Source organism: Carassius gibelio, chromosome A12 (assembly GCF_023724105.1).
Source record: "Carassius gibelio isolate Cgi1373 ecotype wild population from Czech Republic chromosome A12, carGib1.2-hapl.c, whole genome shotgun sequence".
Lineage (NCBI taxonomy): Eukaryota > Metazoa > Chordata > Actinopteri > Cypriniformes > Cyprinidae > Carassius > Carassius gibelio.
The window spans coordinates 16,197,450-16,222,070 of NC_068382.1; the positions used below are offsets into that span (position 1 = coordinate 16,197,450).

At 37.2% G+C, this 24,621-nt stretch overlaps 2 protein-coding genes across 2 annotated transcripts; one reads left to right on the forward strand and one right to left on the reverse strand.

Moving 5' to 3' along the window:
- Positions 1 to 665: 665 nt before the first annotated feature.
- LOC128025297 (medium-chain acyl-CoA ligase ACSF2, mitochondrial-like) lies at positions 666 to 22,905 on the reverse strand. The gene is made up of 16 exons (XM_052611511.1): positions 22,616 to 22,905; positions 21,738 to 21,933; positions 20,751 to 20,879; positions 20,596 to 20,649; positions 18,011 to 18,129; positions 17,769 to 17,931; positions 15,722 to 15,817; positions 15,359 to 15,510; positions 14,934 to 15,025; positions 14,711 to 14,787; positions 2,714 to 2,821; positions 2,481 to 2,632; positions 2,227 to 2,368; positions 1,866 to 1,976; positions 1,472 to 1,540; positions 666 to 1,120 (listed from the first exon to the last, which is right to left on the reverse strand). The coding sequence occupies exons 1-16, from the start codon at positions 22,723 to 22,725 to the stop codon at positions 1,070 to 1,072; spliced, it is 1,821 nt and encodes a 606-aa protein (XP_052467471.1). The 5' UTR covers positions 22,726 to 22,905; the 3' UTR covers positions 666 to 1,069.
- Positions 6,036 to 13,592, forward strand: chad (chondroadherin). The gene is made up of 4 exons (XM_052611512.1): positions 6,036 to 6,924; positions 9,673 to 9,836; positions 10,042 to 10,187; positions 12,404 to 13,592. Exons 1-3 carry the CDS (start codon positions 6,139 to 6,141, stop codon positions 10,181 to 10,183), a joined length of 1,092 nt encoding a protein of 363 aa, XP_052467472.1. The 5' UTR covers positions 6,036 to 6,138; the 3' UTR covers positions 10,184 to 10,187; positions 12,404 to 13,592.
- Positions 22,906 to 24,621: the final 1,716 nt, after the last annotated feature.

A 24,621-nucleotide genomic window follows, 5' to 3' on the forward strand; every position in this document is an offset into this window, starting at 1 on the left:
ATGAAAAGAAATAACAGATGCTGATATTGTTATTCTACCAATGGACACATGGGGGAGACTCTTAACATATTTAAGACTTTAACTCACGATAGATTCCAAATTTAGTGATCCATTTACTGGAAGCAATGATGCCTTAAATCAATGTTCATTTTATGAAATATATTACACAGGCAAGCGAAAGCATCCCATAATGACCTTGAGAAGCATGCAGTGAATGAAGGATTTCATTTTTAGCTGCTGGGAAATTTTCAAAGAATGTCTGGGGTTTTGTCCAGCACTTTGGTTTAAAGTCTCACCCTAAACGATCCACACGAAACTATGTGTTAGTCCAAAGCAAAGTAGCCGTTACTTTCCAGCAGACCCATTAGAATGCTGAAAGAGACGACCTCTCTCCTCTTTCCAAACCATATGGTCTCAATACCAGCAAAAAAAAATTCACATCACAAGCCAAGCAGGAAAGCACCGAGGCCTAAATGAACATGGACATGGCACACCTGAGATCACAATGAGGGAAAGTACCTCAAAGCCAACAAAAAGACTAGAATTGTGCCTTAAATACCTTATTTTCGGATATTTCAAGAATATGAACTTGTACTTAAAGTACAATGTACTTCAGATTGAATAAGGAGCAGATGTGCACAGAAACCAAACAAGATCATTAACATTTAATGTCGCTCAAAGTAAAAAAACAAAGTGTTCTTGTCATTTTTTACAAGAGTGTAATTCAAAGGAACATTTTAGTGAACATATAAACTCATCTACCTAAAAGGCTAAGTGTAACCATGCATATTTTGGATACCAATTTCCTATGATTATAACTCGTTCATATGAATTACTTGGCCTCAAATACAATTAAGAACAAAATAAAAATTATTAAGAAAAGAAATGCCCCCGGTAGCTTTTTAGAAACAGTAGGTAACATAACAGGGTATAATCAACAATCTATAAAACATAACATTTAATGCTAAACATGGTTTGTTAAACAATGAAATTCGAGTAACTCAAAAAGTCCAGAGGTCGATATCCTGCTTGTAAATGTAAAAAAAAAATACCACAGGTGCTTTAGCGATCACAGTCCAAGCTGTTTTTCCATCTGCTCACGCAGTGTGTACTTCTGGATCTGAGAGAGATGAAGAAAAGAAACAGTCGTAGTAGTGCTTTTGAAGCGTTCAATCTGTCCATGGCAAACCACAAGCCTTTAAAAGCAAAGGTGTCACACTAGACCTCGAATGTCTGAAACCACTTCAGTGGGTTTCATGCAGACGGGGAAATTGCTTGAATTTCTTCTGTCTAGAAACTAATGTGAATCCACCCAAGAAAACACCATTTGAACATTTTCTTTGAATGTAACATGATGTACCCAACAGAGATAGAGTGAGGAATGGTGACAAAGTAAAGAGAGATTCATTCAGAACATGACTTCCTCTGGACTAAACGAATCATCAGAATCATACTGTCTCATATCACTTACCTTGCCTGTGACAGTCAGAGGATATCCCTGAACAAATGTCACATAGCGTGGCACCTTGTAATGAGAAATCTGCGAAAAACAAAAGTAGTATTTAAATGGCAGCTGCATGCTGTACATGTGCTGGTGAACCAATGACACCATTGTTATTTAAGTATCTCTGAGATACTAGTCTAGCTTTTATTAATATATACATATATATTTAGTCAAGCTTGTAGAATTTTTTTAAATGTTTTTGTCATTTGTGTTAGTTTATTTTATAATATTTATGAATTTTTACATCAGTTTTAGTTATTTTAGTAAGTCAAGGTAAACTTAATGAAAGTGAAAGTAAGGACAATGTTTTTTTATGGTTTTAGTTTACTCAAATAACCCTGTTTGACACAGATATTCTGACCTTTCCTTTGCAGTAGGCCTTGATCTCTTCTGCAGTGCATTCCTGACCAGTCTTGAGCCTAATGCAAGCACAAACTTCCTCCCCCATTCTCTCATCCTTCACTCCAATCACCTTTTTGGAAAACATAGAGAGAACATGCTTTTATACACTGCAAAAATGGATTTTGGATTTTGTCTTCTTCTGAAAACAAGTATTAATATCTTTTATTTTGTTGTATGATCAGATACTATTAGATAATCATTTTTGCAGTGTAGTGTAGATCATATTTCTTTTTTTAACATGAATTGGAGGTTAAAGGAATAGTTTATGAGAATTATCAAGTGCTAAGGGTACACAAATGTCTCTGGTTAACATCGTTTACCTGTACTTCTTGAATTTTAGGGTGTGTGTGCAGAAACTGTTCGATTTCAGCAGGGTAGATATTTTCTCCTCCTCGGATAACTAAGTCCTTGATGCGTCCTCCTATTTTGCAGTACCCGTACCCATCCAAACTGGCAATGTCTCTGTATAAGATCACAGAACAGACTTGTTGTCATTGAGGACTGTTTGGAACAAATCCTGAATATTAACAATGTTTATATCTAGTAAGAGAGGGGAAAATTCCAATGCACTTACCCAGTCTTGTACCAGCGGTCTTTTGTGATGCTCTCCTTGGTCTTTTCATCATCTTTCCAGTATTCCAGCATCACACAGTATCCCCTGATCATCAGCTCTCCTTGAGCACCCAGAGGTACGATCTCTCCTGTAGTAGGGTTCACTACTTTTGCCTAATGGACAAACAACCTTTCAGTGTGCTACAACTATAAATACGCAGAACATCTTTATCTAGTAATGTGTACAAAATGAACCTCAGTGTGGGGACAAATACATCCAGCAGTCTCTGTCTTTCGCCCCATGCTGTCAAACGGAAAGCCACAGAATGTCCCAGGGCTGTTTTCAGTTGTGCCATACAAAATCTGAAACGAGATTGCAGCTCTTCACCAGATAGCACAAACAAACTTTCAACTTAGTGCCTAATTCATCATTTTGGTAGAATGTCTAAAACCTACACTAGGGTAAAAATAACACTAATGAAAATGCTTCTATTCAGCATTTGTGAAACACACACACACACACTCACACACACACACACACATATATATATATATATATATATATATATATATATATACATATATATATATATTTTTATAATGTATTTTATTATTATGTTTTACTAATTTGTTAGGTTTAAAAAAATTTATAATAAAAATATTGAATTGATCATTTCATATTAAATATTTCTGATAACACTAATGAAAATGCTTCAAAGTAGCATTAAAAGTGTAATATATTGTTAATATTTTATAATACATAAATGTTTCATATGATTTATTTTATTATATTTTATTCATTTGTTATATTAGGTTTAATTTATATTTAAAATAAATCATACTGAATTGATCATTTATATAAAATGTTTCTTTTAATAAAATACTTCAGTTTAGGATTTTTAAAACAGAATGTACTTTTATATGAATAAATTACATTATATTGTTTTTATTAAAAAATATATTTTATTATCATAATTTATTATAATGATACTGAATTGATAAAGTAATATAAATCAAGTGTAAATAATTATATTAAATTGATACATTTAAATCCCCCCACCCCTCACCTTGCTTGATAAAACAAATTTTACCTTTAAAAAGTACAGAATCTGAAATATCATAAAATGTCTTCATTTTAAAAAAAAAATTCATGATTAAAATGTATTTTACAACCCAAAATTTTGGATTCCACTGTATATGTTAGGTTTTGTGGAACTAACCTCTGATTTCTATGCAATTAAACTGAATTTCATTCAGTGTGCTTATATTACTCGTTTTGCACAGCCGAATGTGGTAAAGGCCTTTTGCTAAAAAAAAAATCGCAAACTAGCCTAATGGCAAGCAGACAGCTGAATCAGCTGAATGGGCCAGGCCTGGGAGGCAGGTGAGGTATGTGGCGCGCACCTGAGAACTGGCACACCAGCTGTTGTTCTCTCGCTTTACATTATCGCTTCAGGCTAAAACAAATCTTCTAAAAATCGAAGTAGATAATGTGCACTGGAAACAATTCATCACAGTGCCTTCACAGAGACATAACCTCATCATGGCACAGGATGTCAATTTATGCTTACCAAACTGAATTACAAGTGCTGCCAGCTGTTGAGGTGAGACTGTGTGATGTGCCAGACATTTATAATGTTTGTTTGGAACATTTTAAGTGAGTCATGAGCATTTGAACTCAATAAGTAAATAAAAAACGGTATGCATCATCTTTAATAACCATGATTTCAGTGTCAAATATCAGATATTAAACTTTGCTCACCACGAAACCTACTACTAGCCAAACACCAGCTACTTGCTGAGCAGCATTTGCACAATCTAGTGTGAATGTGGACTTGAAAATACCAAGAGATGGGCTACACTTTGCCGATAAAATGTTAAATTTGTTAAGCAAACACTAGATTCCGCTTAACCTGAGAAACAAACCTCAGGCACTCATAAACAGATCTGAGGACTATCAGGTCTTTGAACCAAAAAGGAACAAGGATATGACAATCGTTATACATAATCCAACCTCAGTTGGCCACTGTGATGAAGTTTACTGAAGCATGTGGAAAAAAATACTAGGTGATTCCACAGTACACTTTATTTTCTTTTACGTTTTTTTCTTTAATACTGGACATAATTGAAATTAAAGAACACATTTATGCAGAGCAATGCACCTATCTACTCCATGAAATGCTCCACTGTAGACAAAAGTAAAACCTCCATTTCCATTGTGATGTGATGTGATACCGCCAAACATCTGCTGGTGATTATATGTTATAAAACGGCCCACCACACAGGAGTGGCTGCCTTTCCTCCTTCTGCTGACTAAAAACAATGGGAATGTCTGGCACGACACACAGTCTCACCTTAACCTCATGAGATTTGGCTGTGCACAAATTAGCCTATGAAACGAGAGACTAAAAATAAAAATACAATCACATTTCACACCTCTGAACTTGTTTGTACTGAACATGTAATGAGATCCTTTCATGTATTTTAAAGGTGCAAAGACAAAAAAGATTTTTCCTTAAAATAGAAACAATCAGAACCTATAGAATAGATCTCACATAGAAACATCTCACATATCAGATTTGTGGAAATTGGTGAAACCGACAGAAAAATTTCAATGCATCTACATATGAAGGATTAAAAAAATAGAACGAAAGAATTGTATGAGTCTGATCTTTTTTTAATGATTTTCAAGATCTAGTCGTTGTGGTTCTTGAGTGGAAGGTAATATTAGTGAATTATCAGAATCAGAATCAGAATGAGCTTTATTGCCAGGTATGTTTACACACACAAGGAATTTGTTTTCATGATAGAAGCTCCACAGTACAACAGAATGACAGCGACAGAACATAAAACACATAATAAAAGAATAAAAAGTAGGTAAGGAATGACAATATACAAACTGACAATTGTAGGCAGGTATATTACAAAAAGCAGTTATATATGTACAGGTATATTATGTGCAAAATCTAAGTGTACACTAAGTATGTGTGTTAGATAAATAAGTGTATGTGTATATAAATATGAAGTGAAGTGTGCAAACTGTATTATAAACAATAAATAAATAAACATTTACATTTTTTTTTTTTTTTTTTTTTTTTATAAATATCTTACAAATTCTGCAATGGCTACACAGTTAAGAGCAGAACTATATTATAAGCATTACTTAAATACATAAATATTTTAAATTAATTTGAATAAATATCTTGGGGATTCTGCATTGCTATTTAATGTTAATAGCAGAACTGTATTATAAGCAATAAAATATATTTCACATGTATTTTTTACAACTATCTCGCAGCTTCTGCAATGGCTACGTAAAGTTATTAGCAGAACTATATTATAAGCACTACTTCAACTTAAATTCTTTTGTATTTTTATATAACTATCTTGCATATTCTGCAATGGCTATGTAACATTAAGAGCAGAACTCTCAATAAAAACACAGAAATTATTATAAACACCCATTTCTTCAGCTTTCTTCCCTCCTTTCCTCTGACTCACACCCTCTCTCTCTCTCTCTCTCTCTCTCTCTCTCTCTCGAGCTCAACTCCAGCTCTCACACACTCCCTCTCTTTACTCTGAGGTTGTGTGGACCACTTTTGCTGAATGTATATGTTCCTGCTGCAAGAGTTGACCAAAGAACAAAGAAGACCAACAGCCATACAGCATACAGTGTCATCATGTACAGTTTCAGCTTTCCACTGGTGCTATTGTGTCTACAGGTTTGCGTCCCCCTTGTGTTTGGTGCACCAACTCAATGCCCAAGCCAGTGCCACTGCCATGGGGACCTGCAACATGTTATCTGTGACAACGTTGGACTGAAGAAGATCCCCCCCATATCTGAGGCCACCCGTCTTCTAAACATGCAACGCAACAACCTGGGAAATCTGCCAACCGGGGGCTTCAGTGAGATGAAGGGGCTAGTTTCTCTGCACCTACAGCACTGTCAGATCCGAGAGATCTCCAGTCAGGCATTCAAAGGACTGAAGAAACTCATCTACCTCTACTTGTCTAACAATGAGATCAGCACTATCAAGCCAGGTGCTTTTGAGGACCTAACCGAACTGACCTATCTCTACTTGGATGGTAACCAAATTACAAGTCTTCCGAAGGGCATCTTTTCTCCCATGATCAACCTCTTTATCCTGCAGCTCAACAACAACAAGCTTGGAGAGCTGCAGGCTGGTACTTTCAATGGTACTAGTGATCTCCGATGGCTTTACATGAGTGGCAACGAGTTGAGCTCCATACAGCAAGGTTCTTTTGATGAAGTGGAGAACCTGGCCATTCTAACTCTGGACCACAACAAGCTGTCCACATACCCTCTCCTGGCTATGAGCAAGCTGCGAGTGGTGGAGGAACTCAACCTGTCCAAAAACCCTCTCAGCGTCATCCCTGACCACGCTTTCCGGAGCTTTGGCCGCTATATGGAGAAGCTCCATCTAAATGACATGAGTCTGGAGAAGGTGAGTCTGTGACACACTGTAGCAGTGTTTTTGTGGATTAAACACTAAAAATGTAGAATAAGACATGAGAATCAAGACTCTGATTAAATGTTCACCCCATAATGCTGGCCTCTGATGTTGTGCTGAAATAAATGCATGCTTGTATTTGGTTTTCGGGAAGCTCAGCATTGGCACACAAACTTTACAAACCATTAGAGCTGGTCATACTGACATACTGCAACTCCACCAGAGTAGTGATATCAGCCACCAGTGATATCCAGCTAAATCAGATCTGTGCTGGAGACTTTCACCTATTTTGTTTCAATAAGATCCTCCTGATCCATTCCCTTCATACTTTTAGGCTTTAAAAAGGTCACATGTGCTTTATATCAGGATGCACGTGTGTTATTCCAGCAGGATATTTCCCTCTGGAACACTATATGGCTAATGGAAGTGTTTAAGGGATTAATTTATCTTCTCCTTGTCTTTGATCTGACTTACTTCATGGACTGATACCAGTGCAAACTATCATGGAAATAACCCTTAAAATCCCATGATGTACACAGCGTGTGTATCTCAGTAAATTAGAATGTCATTGAAAAGTTCATTTATTTCAGTAATTCAACTCAAATTGTGAAACTCGTGTATTAAGTAAATTCAGTGCACACAGACTTAAGTAGTTTAAGTCTTTGGTTCTTTTAATTGTGATGATTTTGGCTCACATTTAACAAAAACCCACCAATTTACTATTTCAACAAATTAGAATACGTCATAACTTTCAAAACATTTTTAGAGAATTGTTGGCCTTCTGGAAAGTATGTCATTTACTGTGCATGTTCTCAATACTTGGTAGGAGCTCCTTTCACTTTAATTACTGACTCAATTCGGCATGGCATGGAGGTGATCAGTTTGTGGCACTGCTGAGGTGGTATGGACCAGCTGGTCAGCAGTGCCACAAACTGATCACCTCCACCACCACAAACTGATCAAGCTGGTCAGCAGAAGGAAGCATGAAGTGCTCCAAAAAATTTTGGTAAACGGGTGCAGTGACTTTGGTTTTCAAAAATCACAATAGACCTACACCAGAAAATGACATTGCACCCCAAATCATCAAAGACTGTGGAAACTTAACACTGGGCTACAAGCAACTTGGGCTATGAGCTTCTCCACCCTTCCTCCAGACTCTAGCACCTTAGTTTCCAAATGATATACAAAACTTACTCTCATCTGAAAAGAGGACCACTGGACAACAGTCCAGTTCTTCTTCTCCCTAGCCCAGGTAAGACACCTCTGATTGAGTGGCTTAACAAGAGGAATACAAAAACTGTAGCCAAATTCCTTGACACGTCTGTATGCCTTGACCCCAGCATCAGTTCATTCCTTGTGAAATTCACTCAAATTCTTGGAATCTACTTTGCTTGACAATCCTCATAAGACTGTGGTTCTCTCGGTTGGTTGTACAGCTTTTTCTTCCACACTTTTTCCTTCCACTCAACTTTCTGTTAACATGCTTGGATACAGCACTCGGTGAACAGCCGGCTTCTTTGGCAATGAATGTTTGTGGTTTACCCTCCTTGTAATTGGTGTCAATGATTGTCTTCTGGACAACTGTCAGATCAGTAGTCTTGCCCATTATTGTGTAGCCTAGTGAATCAAACTGAGAGACCATTTTGAAGGCTCAGGAAACCTTTATTCATGCATTTAGCAGACGCTTTTATCCAAAGCGACTTATAGTGCATTCAGGCTATCAATTTTTACCTATCATGTGTTTCCAGGGAATCGAATCCCCAACCTTGCGCTTGATCTACCAATTGAGCTTTCTTTATATAAGAAACCCATTATATACAGTATTATTTTATTATTTATATTATTATTAATATTTAAAATGAATAATCCTTTTTTATTATTTCTATATACACAAATGTGTAAAAACACATCAACAAGCATCGGCGCCAAGCAGTTGGTCAGTGTTGTTTGTATGACAGAAAAAGGAAAAAATAACCACTCTCCCCTCACGTGTGGATATTTTAGGGTCTATTTGCTTAAAAAAGAAACTTATTTTGAGACCCAAGTTTTTTCCTCTCACTTGGTGCACCATGTAAACAGGTCAGCAAGGGTTAGCAGACAGGTAAATAGTGACAGGGTGTTCCGTGTCCCATGAAGAGAGGTATTTTAGGCTGTAGATGCCTAACCTGAATGTACAATTCAGCCCAATTCAGACATTTCTGGCAGAAGAACAGGCCGATGAAAAAGTGAAAACAACCCTTCCATGCTGGAACTGATCCATCCTCCATCGCCTCAAATTACCAAACTCTCCACGTCTCTTGCCTTCTGAGTGGAAATTTCCAAAACGTTGCTTTAATAAATGCATCTTTTCTTCGCTTCAATAACACACCCACACACTATGTGTAATCTTTCTAAGCTCCTCGATCGTGGTCTTCCTATGAAGCAGACACCATGCAGACTAGTACATCTAACACCTGGGTGAAGCTTTTAGCAGTCCTGCATACGCTTATGAAGTTTGATGGAGGGCTGGAAGGAAGGTGCGGACAGGTTTACATAAGCCCTAGCAAAAAGGACAGCATGAGAGAGGCCTTTCATGTGGAAAAAAAGGCCTCAGTCCAGCATCCACAGGTCTCCTTTAGATATTAAGAGTGACTTTGAAAGCTAACTGTTAGAATACTTTAAAAAGCAGTGAGTTGTAATGTGCAATCAACTGTATATATGATAAACAACTGTATTGTGTATCTGTCATTTCTACCCATCAAGTTCTCCAATGCTGCCTTTGAGGGAGTGACGGCCCTCAGATCTCTGCACCTTGAGAACAACAAGCTAAAATCACTGCCAAGCAGCCTTGAGTTCAAAACCCTCCAGAACATCACTCTGTTTAACAACCCCTGGAGCTGCACCTGCCAGTTAGCAAACCTCAAAAAGTAAGAGATGACAAAACATCACTTCAAACATAACTGGCTTTAAGTTTGATGTGGTCTATAAAAAGAAATTATGCTTTTCATTTTTACTTCATGGTTTCATTCAAGTCGACATGAAATCAAAATCCAACTTATTTACTTGCCTAATTCATGTTTATGAAAGAGCTGACATTAGCTTTAATGGTTCATAATTGATTTGCTTGTACAGATGGATGGACACTAGCCGCCATCACCCTGATGCAGTTTGTGCCTCTCCTGGAAGCCAGAAAGGAAAGCAAATAAGAGACAGCACTGCTTTCAAACGCTGCAAGGCAAAGACAAAGAAGCCCAGGAAGGGAGCACGGCTTTGAGTTGGTGAGCAGCCCTGTTAATTCCACTCGCACAATTTAGAATCTAAATACAAACCTTAAAAGTGAAAACATTACAAATGACATTAAATATAAATGTCAACCTTAATGATCTCTAGAACAGTGGTTCATAAACAGGATGCCAGGGCCTACTAAAAAGCCTCTGCAAACTTTACATTTACATTTATGCATTTTGCTTTTATCCAAAGCAGCTTACATTGCACTCAAGGTAGACATTTTATCAGTTCTTGCTTTTCATGTGAATCGAACACATGACCTTGACCTTTGAATATTGTCTTGGACAAAAGAGACTTGGAGTCCAAAAGGTTGAAACCCACTGTTCTAAAACACAATATTATTCTAATATTGTAAAACTATGAATAAAATGTAAAATGAATGAAAAGTATTTGCAAGAAAGTGATAAAGTAACCTGTTTAATCACAAATTTTTCCCAGACATGAAAATATCCAAATGATGTGTCATTAGTAACCCTTTGAAATAATCAATGATTATTATTTTTCATTTTGTTTTTGGAAAAATATGTGAAAAATAGTTTTTTTTATGATCGGTCACAGTTGTGACTAGTGGGATAATGTGTGTACTGCAGTCATAAAATGGTTAGATATCTTAGACCAGCTATTTTAAACTGTTTGATCACATTCTAGGATTACTACAATGCATAAAAGAAAAACATATGCAACATTGATAGGAACACTGAGATAAAAATTAAAAAAAAATGTAACAACAAATCACCAACATAGCAATTCAAAATGGTTTGTTTTTTGTAAAATATAACATCAAATGTTTATATTAATGCTTTAGTATTACAACAACATTATTGTACATTTTTGAATTATTAATTCACTGCAATATTTTGTCATTGCAACTTTATTGCATTTATTGCCACTTTCACTAGCAACTGCAAAAGGATTTCTATTATATACCTAAGTTCACGGTCATTCCACTGGTCACTATTGTGACCACACTCAACAAAACTAAATATATGTGAATGCATGTATTAATACTAGATCACGTGTACCAAAAATCTTTATCATATATTTATGTCAAGAGACTTTTCTAGACTTTAGTTTTGGGGCTTTGATGCAGCCATCATCTTTCTCAAGGTGTGAACAGGAAATAAGCTGCTCTGGTCATGTGACAATTTGCACTAATAATGTGAAACTGCACATATTTAATTGAGACCCTTTATTTTCTCCATATTTGCAGGAAGTGCACTAAAAATCAGTCAGTAAGGTTTTTAGAGCTTTATAAATGAAAAGCTTTTTTGCATCACTTTTGTGACCGGTGGGATTAAACGGGTTATTAATGTCAAAGTGAATGTCGAAAATTATTTTGTTAGTTAAACTGGAGACCAGCAGTCAATTACAAAAACCAGCTACTAAACATTACAAGTCTTCCAGGTTCGAGACTCACACCCTAAATGGATGTCTAATATCCAGACACATATAAGGTTTATGTGGTCCACAGAGGTCTTGTAAATGAGACCACATAATTACAGCTCCAGCTATGATCATAAAAATGAGACATTAATCACAGACCTCAGTATGACAACTAGTCTCTTTACACGAAATTTGCAAATGTAAATAAATTAGGAAGAAGAAAGAAGGGTACTGTAAATAAGGGTTCTCTGTGATGAATGGAGCAAGAAACCACTGCTCTCCCATAATCTCTATAAAAGACCCTTTCATCAGGAGATACTCATGAGATTCACTGCTCTTGAGACCACTGCGGATGCAATAAACAACAGTAAATGGTTATGAAATTATTTATGCACAGGTTTGTATAGTAATCCAATTGATTTGGGAGTGGAGAAACTTGGTTCCAAGACACCAGTTTAGTCATTGGTGGTCATACAGTACCTCTCTATTAATGAGCTTACTTCCAGTAACTTCTGTGAGAAATTGAAGTTGCATATTTGCACACAGAGAATCACGAGGTTAATGCTAACCGTAAGTGTTTTTACCTCTTCCAACATGAAAGAGTTTATTGTAATACTATAATTGTTGTCAGGATATGGGTTCGCGCCACTGCCTTGTGGTAAAATACAGTCTATGTCGTCATTCCAACCTATCCTTCATGTTCCTCCTGGTCTTTTTGTCTTTTAAGGTTTGTTTGTGGATTTCAATTTTGGCTTTGGCACTATGTGAAGAGCATCAGATGTCCAAAACTGAACGTGGCGATCTTATTTGTATGTTCCCGCAGGAGGACAGGGAGAAGAGGCCTGTCCAGATGTTGGGACTTCAATGTGCAGAAAAGAAAAAGCAATGCAGACTGCTACATTGGGACTGTCCATTTCCTCTTTCACTCATTTTTTGTTTGACATATAGATGCGCTGACTCAATACATACTAAATAACATGAATAAATGTTATTTTATAAATATGTGTTCAGAGACATTGACAAACACCCTGAAGGAGCAACTGTGTGAGTTTGCAAAGAGAGTTTTCACAAACATGTACACCGCAAACCATGGTTCAAACTCTCAGTGTTCATTGTTATTGTAATGCGTTTGCGAATTAAAAAACCTGGTGATAAATCTAACATCATCACAGAACTAGTTTCTACACCACAGTAAAAATCAGGACTCTTCTCCATAAATGAGAATTGGTCTAATATTTTTGCATTGATTAGCATTTACATAGAAAATTGTGCACAGATAATTCATCAAACACCTCAAGATTGTATGTTTAGTTTAGTTTTGTTTTGACAAATAGAAATGTATATATATATATATATATATATATATATATATATATATATATATATATATATATATGTAAACCAAATGGCCAATATAGAATAAATCTTGTCTATTCTTTTGATTCTAATTTTAAGGTCTTCCACAGCACACTCCCAGGGTAGAAGCACTTAAAATCATATAACCAAAGAGTTATAATCACAACCGAGCTCTTTATGAGGATCCTCTTTTAATATAGTGAGTTCATCCCTAGCTTTAAACATCTCACAGCATCCTGCAAGGAATTTCTGGGCTTTGTAAAACAGAACAAGCCTTGACCGTGACTAAAGCTGACACATTCAAGATGTGACCTGACCTGACCTCTTCTTTACATCTCTGACCAATGTCAAACGCAACACAGGCCAGGAAAACATGGACTCCTTATAGCCATGAAAATGGTAAATGGGATAATGTAAAGACTATGGAAGGAATAACACAGCTAGTCATTATCACACAATAAATCTAGAAAGGATAAATATACAGATTAGCTATTAAGAATTCTTTGACTGACCAATCAAAATTAAGAAATGCCACAAATGATGGTGGTGCCACAAGAAGAGTATTTACGAAATTGAGACAAATGGAGGTTCTCCAGTCTAATGTTTTCAGTTTGTTACTGTTATGTACTCATGCTCAATAAAAGACATACAAAGCATCACTATAGTAATGGTTTCTTTAGAGAATAAAAACTGCATGCCCTAAAATTGTGCAATATGTTCTTTGAAAAACAATAGTAGTAATAGATTCTAATAGATCTGGCTACCTTCTCCATATCTGGTTCTTAAAGGTATAGTTCACCCAAAAATTCTGTCATCATTTACTCATCCTTAAAACTTAAAACTTTTTTTCTTTTGTGGGAAATAAAATGAGTGATTCATAACAGAATGTCCAAGATGCTCTCCTTTTTATAAAGTGGAATGTTGTAAGGAATAACTATATTCTTCATCCTAAATTTTAGTTTTCTCCTCACACAAAGCTATTACATGGCTAAAGAAAACTTTAGTTATAGAAAAAATAAAATGGACTACTTGTATGGTTCTTTTATGGGCTTTAAAGCATCATTTTATGGAGGAAGGCAGCTCAGAGATAGAAAGTCCTACAGTTTGGAACAACATGAGAGTGAATACATGACACCTACTGTACATTTTAATTTTCTATGCTTTAACAATGCTCTTTTTTAAAAGGAGAACAGTTATTAATTCAATACCTTCCAAAAGGTTTGGAGTCAGTAAGATTTTTTAAGAACTTAATTTATTCAGCCAGGATGAACCCAACTGATCAAACATGACAGTACAGTTCTATATTGCTTAAAAACATAATTTTTCAAATAAATGCTGTTCTTTTGAAAGTTTTAATCATTATAGAATCCTGTATGCCTGAGTGCAAAGAAAACATTCGGCATATTAGAATGATTTCTGAAGGATAACGTGACACTGATGACTGTTTACCATCACAGGAACGAATTACATTTCATGTTCTTTTAAAAACATTGAAAAATATGACCCCAAACATTTGTACAAATACCAAGCTGTTTTCATACAAATATAAGGGGAATTTTAAAAGCGAGAATGGAGAGGGAATTAAAAGACGACACATATATTTTCTTAGAACAGAAAAGACATGTACAGAGCTGGTCTATAAGTGGCTTTTATATGATATTATATGTTTATATATTATATTCTCTGTCTCCCTCTAGTGATACCGACATGCAGTTTACACACAATTATAAACGGCTTGATTTTTTTCAACGTTTTATTATGTGTAATTACTTACCAGCATTTCCTTAGCACCCGTGGCATTGATGACCTTACGGATGACCTCAGGTGGACAAGAAGACCCCGCAACAAGACCTGACAAAACAGAGAATCTTAGCAGAATACTGATGAAAGTGTAGGGATGTACTCCCTCCGATTGCTCATAAAAACCTTTAATATTAATGCAGTCTATCACAACTTCCATTTAACAGTAGATTTTAAGAAAAGAATGATTGACTTACCACCCTCAATTGATGAAAAATCAATCTGGGCCAGGTCAGGTTGACTAAGCATGTCAATTAACATTGTAGGGGTGCCGTATACATATGTACACCTGGGTAAACAGTGAATTTTGTGCCAATTGGATTAAATAAACACAGCTCAGATGTTTTCCAGTTACGCATGATGTACACTACATGATATTTGATTCTTACATAAGTTCTACATGAATGTCCCCTTTATATGTCCCTGTGTTTTATTTACAACAACTTAAATTCAATATGGCTGAGGAAAGCAGAACCAAGTAGCTTTGGAAGATTTTGCAATAGCTTCTATTGCAAAGGACAGATGTGCAACTCTTTCGCAATACATCAAAATGTTCTCTCATAATTAATTCATCAGAGGGTTATTTAAAATAAATGAATTAAAATAAGTAATGACAACATACTTCTCTTTCTCTATCGCCACCAGGTTGGCATGTCCATCATACCCGGTGGATGGGAAAACCACTGTGGAGCCATGCACAGCCATGACCATACCGCCACCCACTGAGCCAAAACAGTGATACAATGGCACCGGCAAGCAGATTCGCACGTTATTCTGTAAGAAGAATAAGGTCAAATAACACACAATTCATCTACTGTAAAGGAAGATGTATAGAGATTTATTTAAACAAAAGATTTTTTAGCAAAATCAGTATGCTAAACTATAAACTGGAGGAACAGACATCATTTTAAAACCAGTTTTCAGGCAGATTCTGGACCAAAGAACATTTTAAAGAAAAACACTTATTCCACTGAATTGTACCCACCTTCCAGTTGAAGCCTATACGCATGCCGAGGAAGTAAACATTGTTCACAATGTTGTGATGAGACAGAGTGGCTCCTTTGGGCGTTCCAGTTGTTCCCTAAGAATCATAAAGACCAAAACTAAATTATACTTTTATAGTGTAGCATTTACTGCATTCACTTTGCTGTGTTTGTAAAAAATTAAATCTTAACTAATTTCTCTAAATTGTAAACACTGAGGCTCAAAACATTGCTCTGCTTGTCCCAACCAGCCTAACACAGCAACATTAGGTCAACCAATGGCAACCCTCTACACTGCGAGTGAATTACTCGCATATGTGACTAAATCTTCATTCTGGCGAATAAATGATATATCTAATATTAGCCAATGGCTAATAAATTCTTAGATTTTACTCGCCAGTGTGCAAGTTTGAGGCTACGTATAAGTTTAGCACAGATATATTTTCACTCGCATACACTTTATGATTGAGCGCTTCAGAGTTTTCACTCTCCGTCAAGCGATCTGTGTGATATTTCTCAGTTCATCTCAATGGATACGCAGCGCACCTGTATTTAATGTACCGTAAACTCTAGTGTGAAGGTGCACAAATCACTGTCACTTTCTCTCACACATACAGAGAGAGAGAGAAAGAGAGAGAGTGAGTGAGTGGATATATATACATATATACACATACACACACAAATATATTTACTAGCCAATGGCGATTCAATTGCCAAGGTGTCCGTAGAGGGTTGAATGTTGTTGGTTTAGGGTCTCATTTATACTGACCAGTGGAATACGGAGTCTATGAAAACTTGTTTCCGGCATGAAATAAAATAAACAAATAAAAAGGTAATTGCAAAGTCTGCATTGTGAGATAAACACTAGCAAAAAAAAAAAAAAAGTCTGCTTGTTTTTGCCACAGAATGAAAATATGTAAAGGTGATTTCAAAGCTTGTAATTATTTTAACTTTTTCTCAAAATAAAACAATAAAGTCATAATTGTCACTTTTATTATTCCATAGTAGAAATAAGCTTACATAGAGTGAGTGTTAGAGGTAAACGGTTTGAAAATAATAATTTTTGTTTTTCCGTCTGGTGAATCAAGTAGATTGGAAATTGCTCACTTCAGCTTTTAAATGAGTGGTTGACTGTTTTTAATTTAAGCTTGATTGCGTTTATGGGGTGCAGTCTAAAGTGTTTTTTTTTACGCATTATTTTTCACATAATTTACCTTTATTCCATACAGATCTGTCCCTTCTCTTACAAACGCCTTGATTATTTCCCGTTATTATGAAGCCCATCCCTCAAAAATATGCGATGGGCTGAGATTGGTCAACTGGCTCAGTGTGTTGTGATCCGCTAAACTGCCTCGAGCGCATCTGAACATCCCGCCCCTCTCAAGCTCAGAATGTGCTCCAGTTTTATTGTAAACAATGACCTTCTCTATATTGCTTATCAATTTGAGCCTGATTGAGACGCAGAGAATATTAATTAAAAGGATCGCACAGAACCTGTGAAAGCACTACTCTTAATGGTATATTTGTTTGTTGTGGTCGCTTACTTTTAGATACACCGTTGTTTGTTTGTAAATGCTACTGCTTCTGTTAGCTTTTAATATACAGTTTTATTCTGATTAAAGCTTTAATACAGCAGAGCAACCGTACTCGCATCCATGTATAACGCTTCTCATTGCTTTGTGTAAATAAGTGTATAAATGGAACAGTTCGTTGGAGCTGATCTGACAATCTGAATGAGAAAGAGAGAGAGAGAGAGAAAGAGAGAGATGCAGAGAGGGGTTAGTAATGTAAAAGACCTGGGAAGAAGCTTGTTGTAGTCCCTTACCAGCCGTTTTGTAGGCAGTAAACTGCCAGAATTTTAAAACATATATCCGTTTGCATTGAACTTTCAGCGTTGCAACTTTCAAGATATTGTTTATGCTAAAACAGCAACATTACACACTAACTAATGTTAAAAAAGTGAAACTGCAATCAACCACCCCTTCAACAGATATAAATTTTGCACAGTAGTCTATATACATATATACAAATGAACAATAAGCAGAGTACCGAAGTAAACAGAATGTTTATGGGATCATCACAACTAAGTTTCTTCTGCAGGTCTTCTAGTTGTTGATAGTGTTGGCTGCCTCCTGCCTGCATCACATCTTTCAGATGGAAAGCTCCGGGCTGCTGACTGTCAGTTATGATCACAGTGCGTAAGTCTGGAAGTCTGAAAATAAAATTACTCCATCACCCTCTGGACCTCAATATTGATTATGCATATTTTCTCTTAATTACATCATCTGTACCTTGAGCTATTGATTCCTCCAGGAGAGGTTGCCTCCATCTCTGGACAAAGCTGCCTTAACATGTCACCATACCTTTGGGTTTTGAATTGTGTTGGACAAACAACTGCATTGCACTGCACCTAAAAGAAGCATTAAACCGTTAATCATTCATAAACAGCGTTTCCCACAGCCTTACACTGTATTTGTGGTAGCACTTCCCCACCCCCATATATACATTTATATACAAATTAATTAAAGGAGGCGCTTTAATAGCGGGAGAGATAGAGGTTTCTCCGGTAACGGCTGTAAAGCAGTGCTGTGCTCACAAACGCTGCTTTATCAGGCAATTTTTTTCTGCTTTATCAGAAAATGTTCTAAATACAGTCGGTTACCTTCTCAAATACAGTGATATAAAAACACCAGTGCCGGTTTTTGATTTTGAAACGTGCAGTGCTCATGTTTATTCAATGAAGTCAAAGCATTTTGGAAAATCTATTTGTGGCGGTCAGTTTTGATACTGTGGTGGCCAGCCACAAATAAATCAATGTATGGGAAACCCTGATAAAGGTTGCACATATTTAGTTAAACATTAAACATAGTTTAATTAACACTGCGTCTACACCTGATGGGCACAGTGTGACATTGCAACTATAGCCAATAAAACAGATTATAAACAGTAATTGTATGTACACTGGATGTGGTGTGATATGAATGACAAACCTCTGACAGTAAACTGATGCCTCAAACTATTCATGATGTACTGACACAAAGCACAATTTATTTGCAACAGGTGCTTTATCTCATCCAGTGTAGACGTACTCTAGCTGTTGAACAGTTCAAAAAAAGAGTGGGCTGGATGTAAGGGGTCCAGAGTAATTTTCTTAGCCCTTTTTATCACTCTGGAGGTGTAAAGATTTTAGAGGTTGGGCAGGGGGAATTAATAATCTCCTCATCAGTCCTGACTGTCAGTTGTAGTCTCTTGACATCTGATTTGGTAGCTGAACCAAACCAGACAGTTATGGACTAAATGATAACAGGAAGGACTAAATGATGGCCGAGTAAAATGGTTTCATCAGCTCCTGTGGCAGGTTGAATTTCCACAGTTGGTGAAGGAAGTACAACCACTGCTGGGCCCTTTTAGCAATGGAGTCTATGTGAATGTCCCAATTCAAGTCCTGAATGATGGTGGTGGACAGGAATTTGAATGACTACTAGCACAGTGCTGTCCATGATGGTGAGTGGGGGGATTGCGGGGGAGGTGGGGGGGGGGGGGTACAGTAGTTTTCCTGAAGTCCATGATCATCTCCACTGTTTTGAGTGTGTTGAACTACAGGTTGTTGTGACTGCACCAGACAGCCAGCTCTTTAACTTGCTGTCAGCAAGTAGACTCATCTCCGTTGTGTATGAGGCCGATGATTGTAGTGTCATCTGCAAATTTACAGAGATTGACAGAGGGGTGTTTTGCAGTGCATTGGGTCGTATACAGGGATAAGAACAGTGGAGAGAACACACACCCCTGAGGGGCACCAGTGCTGATCGTAAGTTTCCTGGATGTGAGTTTACCAAGCCTCACTAGCTACTGCCTGACAGGTACCTTGTGATCCACTGACAGATTGGATCTGACAGAGAGCTGGGTCAGTTTGATGGTATTGAAGGCCGAACTGAAGTGTACAAAAAAGATCCCTGCCTAAACCCCAGGTCTACTTAGATGTTGCAGCATATAATGCAGTCTCATGTTGACTGCATCATCCACAGACATTTTTGCTCTGTACGCAAACTGAACAGAATCCAGCGAAGCTCCAGTGATGTATTTCAGATAGGCCAACACCAGCATTGCACTTGCATTGCGCTGCACTCTGCTGCGGTGGGTCCTGCGATCATGCGGGTCTCTAATAGGAAGGTGCCTGTTATGTTATGTTGATTGCTGGCAATGATGCGAATTAAACTATACTAGCAAATATGGAACCATCCCAATTTATAAAAAGAGACAAGCGTTGATTATCTGTGTGTGCTCCTCACAAAATTTGTTAATTGTCCTCATCCTCCGTAAAATGCGTTGCACAGTGAATCTGAATATTTGTGTTGAACTGTTCTGGAACAGTGTTGTGAATACAACTTAACCACTGATTTCCAGTGGTGTCCTCTTTTGGAAGGACAAACAAAGTAGTTTTGCAATGAAAAAAACTGTGTCTCCACGACATGGCACCAGCAGCAACAGAGAGAATAAAAGTTACCTCATCTTTTTTTGCGTGAACTTTGGGCAGTGTTATGTAAATCTTCCCACACAAGGATGTAAACGTGGGGGCGTGTTAGAACGAGCCATTTTAGAGAGGCTTGGACGAGTCTTAACTTTAATAAAGAATATCTCTTTGGATCTGAGACCTTAGTCTTTGTAACTTTACAGATCTTCTTTATGCACCAAGAGCTTATAGCACTCCAAAGAGAAAGGAAATCTTGAAAATCGCATCCTACAACCCCTTTAACAGTTAAACAGGCTTTCATTTAAAACAAACACTGTTTTAGTGAAAATAAACCCCAAACATTCCTGTAAGTTTGGACATTCCGCTGTTTGTTGTTCTTCACTGCATGTATAAACAGTAAATTACCTTTCTGAGTGCAAATTCCACCTCTTGCAATTGATAAGCCGGGTTCACCGAAACCTGTAAAATCACAGCAAACTTGAACAGGTTAGACATCAGCTGTTGATAATACTCAGTAATACTCAGATAAACCAAATTTCACAAAAGTCAAAAGCACTCACCAAAATGATCCCTGCCTTAGCTGTGGCAAACTGCATAAGTACCCACTCATAGATGTTCGGTCCCCACATCCCCAAGCGATCGCCCCTCTTCAGTCCAACAGCCAGTAGACCTGCGGCAGTCTGTTCCACCTGAAATCATTATACTACCACATTTTTACACCGGCCCTGAAGACATTCAAATGTAAGTTGGATTTTTGACAATACAGCAAATGTTCATTAAGTGAGATGACAGGATGTCAACCCAATCTTGCAGATTTGCACTTTATAAAATCAATAATATCAGACCCTTGGTATTGTATAAAAGTATCGTTGGCTTATTATAGTGTTAGAGGAGGGGCAATGCTTAGTGACTCTGGAGTGTCAGAGACATTTTTTCAGCCCCGCCCAAAAAATCCATGAACACAAAAAAAGTGAAACACTGTTTATCAGTCTAACTCCACAATTCAGTAAATACATGGTTCACAGTCTTTGTAATGTGTTTTCAGTAATAAATTTCTAACATTTAGAATGTGTTTAGAAACGATTCTCCCAATTGTCTTTACACAGACTTTAAGATAGGTCATGAATAGCCACAAATAACATTTGACCATTTCATGTTATCATGTCAGTGATTGCTCCATTGGCTTTCATTCTGCTTCATGCACATAACAGAACACCCTCTCAACACAAAATAAATAGATAAAAATGGGTATGTATTGCTCTTTTAACACCATGTTTCTGCAAGTACTGGATTTCACATGGAATATGTGGTTAAAACTAATTTAGGTCTGATTAATAAAGTGCTGCTTAAGAATGTGTGGATTTTCTTTTGTAATTATTTTAGGAATTGGCCAAGGTTTCTCATTCCCAACACTTTTTGCATGTACTTTACCTTTCTCCCACGAGGGGTATAAAAGGGAAGCACCGTGGAAAGTATTTCCAGTCTTATAGGATTCACTTCTCTAATCAGACCTTTGTAAAAAACAAAACGGATGCAAAATCACTCACGTCTTTGTAGAACTGAGCAAAAGTCTTGCGAATGTTATCTTGCATAAAAACCAAAGCTTCACGGTCAGGGTGACGCTCCACTGAGCGCTGAAGACACTGGTCCACAGTACTAGAGAGCAGTGAATGGGAGGAGGTGCCGTGAACATAACTGGTAGTCAGGGTTGGGATGCTGGGTGGGCTATTCACATGAACGGCACTGGAGAAAAAAAAAGAGGAGCAAAAAGAAGAGTTTGAGTGTAGAAACAGTTTTTTTTCATCCTTGTATGCAAGTATTGAAGTGGGTTCTGTGAACATCCTGAAAACACTGATGTTTATGATAGGAAAAGGTGAAGTAAGGGATTTCAGCTGCACTATTTCTCACTTTAAAGACCCAAGAAGATGGTCTTTTTTAAATATATTTTCAACATGATTTGTGATTTGAGCGTTAAAATTGCATCGCAGTTGAAATTAGCACACAGATAAAAGTTCATTTCTTCTGCTGCTACTTATAAAATAAACTCAGAGACACATGGAAAGAAGTATATTATGCTCACTCTAACTATTTCACATTATCCTACAGAGACCATTCTAATATGCTGATTTGGTGCTCAGGAAACATGAAACATTATCAGTGTTGAAAACAGTATTGCTGCTTAATATTTTTGTGGAATCCGTGATACGTTTTTTCCAGGATCTTTCGATGAAGTTCAAAAGGACAGCAATTATGTAATAAGGGTGTTGGATAGTTGTTGTTTAACTTTGATAGTTGGAGTTGTTTTCGAATTTCTAAAAATATGGAGACACAATTCCAAAAGATTAAAATCAATTTGACTAAAGTTCGACAACTTCTGACAAATAAATCATAATGATAAAATACGCATTTTTTTACGATTTCTTACCAACTCTGTCGAGAAGCTATGAAAGGAGTCCAGGGTCTCTGCAGAAAATGCTGTGTTTTGCAGAAGTTTGCGGTCGTTCGTAGATTAGTCAGAAGAATCTTAGAAGACATATTTCACCTTTACAAACAGGTGAACTCTGCAAAAATCTAAGTTTATATTTTTTTATTTAAGAAAACCGGTAACGTTACTAGACACGATCTGGTGTGTTCATATGTAAGATAAATGCACAATAAAGACCCTGAGTTATTAATTAATTGCGATAAATCATTCTAGGTTGGCGCTCTTTTTGGCCGCGAGTTGTGACGTTCGCGAACGAACCGATTCTTTTGAACGGCTCATAAACATGAATGATGGGAGCCGAGTCGCGGCTGGAGGGGAGCCGTTCTTTTTTCCTATGCGTGTCCTCCGCGAGACATAACAGTTATAGGGGGAGGGGCGCACCCAGCGCAGGCCAACCTGTGAGATGATATTAGTTATTAGTTGTGCACGCATCCTTCACGTGAGTACTCCAGTGGAAAAAAATAAACCCATAGTATGTAGTAGAGTATGTAGACATTTCCATTTTATTTATTCTAATTTTATCTACTTTAAATATTTTTGTTTTCTATCAAAATGTTATTGTGTGATAACAATGTTCTTGTGTGGAAGTATTTGTAGTAAAAGCTGTTTTGCACAGAAATTCATTGCAGCTGACTTTGTTTTTGATGTTTATTTGTGAGTAGGTATTGTATTAATAACATAATTCAAGGTAGCTTTACACACACACACACACACACACACACACTTTGTACTAAAGGTAAATCCAACATAGTGATGTCACTGTCTAAGCAGAGGGATTTGTGCAACCCTATGGAATATAGTCCACACATTAAAAATTAGGTAATAATCAATATTTCTGAATAATTCAAACTCAGATATCGGTGTGTGATATCTGAGTTTTAATTATTTGACTACAAATCTCACCTCATCATTCCTCCCAGTGATTATGTGGTGAAAAAATTCATTTAACATTGCTTCTGTATACCTATATGAGCATGTGTTTTCTTTTCTTTACTGTGTGGGTTCAGAAGGGTGACACCTGGGGGGGAAAACAGATGTCTGAGAATGACCTGAGGGGGTCATTGGGCCATATAGTGGGGGGACGATGTCTGAGGATGACCTGAGGGGGTCACCTAAGTCCTAAATGTGTGAGAAACAGCCCATAGAGAGTGTTCCTTGTTTTGTGTGGAAATTTACAGCTGCTGAAACTGTGTAACCTTGGAAGTGCAGAGTTATATAAAGTGGAGGACTGCCCTCTTCCTGGGTCGGTTTCACTCTGCAGGAACTCAGTGTTGCTGTATGACTGTCTGACCTTCTTTGCAAAGAATAAAAGCTTTCTTTTTAATTATACCTGAGAATGAGTCTGTCTCTTATGCTGGTGAGAGTTGATTTAAATTTTGCCACGACACCCCCAAGCTGGCTTAAAACTGACTAAATATTTAAAAAGAGCCAAAAGCCTTTTGGTCAGCCTTTTGAACGGCTCTTTGAAAGGAACGGATCGCTATATATATATATCCCCATTACATTTCTGTCCCCCTCATTTACTTCTGAAATGATGGCTAAGCCACTGTGTGTGTGTGTGTGTGTGTGTGTAATACACACTCACACTCTCTCACACACACACACACACATACAGTACACTGTCTATACAACTAAGCACTCCTTATGCGCATGTTCTTTATGGGAAAATGTTTATGCAATTTAGCTTACTGGGTTTTAATTCTGATCACATATGCTTGCTGGTATATAATAGGTGTCTAGCGATCAGGACTCCTGGCATGGACTCTGGCAGCTGATACTTTAAACTGATACTCAGGACGTTCCAGAGTGTCCAGCAAGCACCAGGACCGTCTCCTCCTGAGCAGTGCAGAGCTTGGAATGGCAGAAGAGTGGTGTGAGAGCATCTTCACACACAGTGAGGACAAGACTTTTGGATAACAGCCTGGTGTCAAGAAGGGCAGCAAAGA

Excerpts from the sequence above, each read along its gene's own strand:
- chad (XM_052611512.1), top strand. The coding sequence starts at position 6,139 with ATGTACAGTTTCAGCTTTCCACTGGTGCTATTGTGTCTACAGGTTTGC. Across the intron at positions 6,925-9,672 it reads ATGACATGAGTCTGGAGAAG|TTCTCCAATGCTGCCTTTGA; the intron begins GTGAGTCTGTGA and ends CTACCCATCAAG. Across the intron at positions 9,837-10,041 it reads CAGTTAGCAAACCTCAAAAA|ATGGATGGACACTAGCCGCC; the intron begins GTAAGAGATGAC and ends TTGCTTGTACAG.
- LOC128025297 (XM_052611511.1), bottom strand. The coding sequence starts at position 22,725 with ATGTCTTCTAAGATTCTTCTGACTAATCTACGAACGACCGCAAACTTC. Across the intron at positions 14,788-14,933 it reads TTTTTCATCAATTGAGGGTG|GTCTTGTTGCGGGGTCTTCT; the intron begins GTAAGTCAATCA and ends CTGTTTTGTCAG. Across the intron at positions 1,121-1,471 it reads CTCTGACTGTCACAGGCAAG|ATCCAGAAGTACACACTGCG; the intron begins GTAAGTGATATG and ends CATCTCTCTCAG.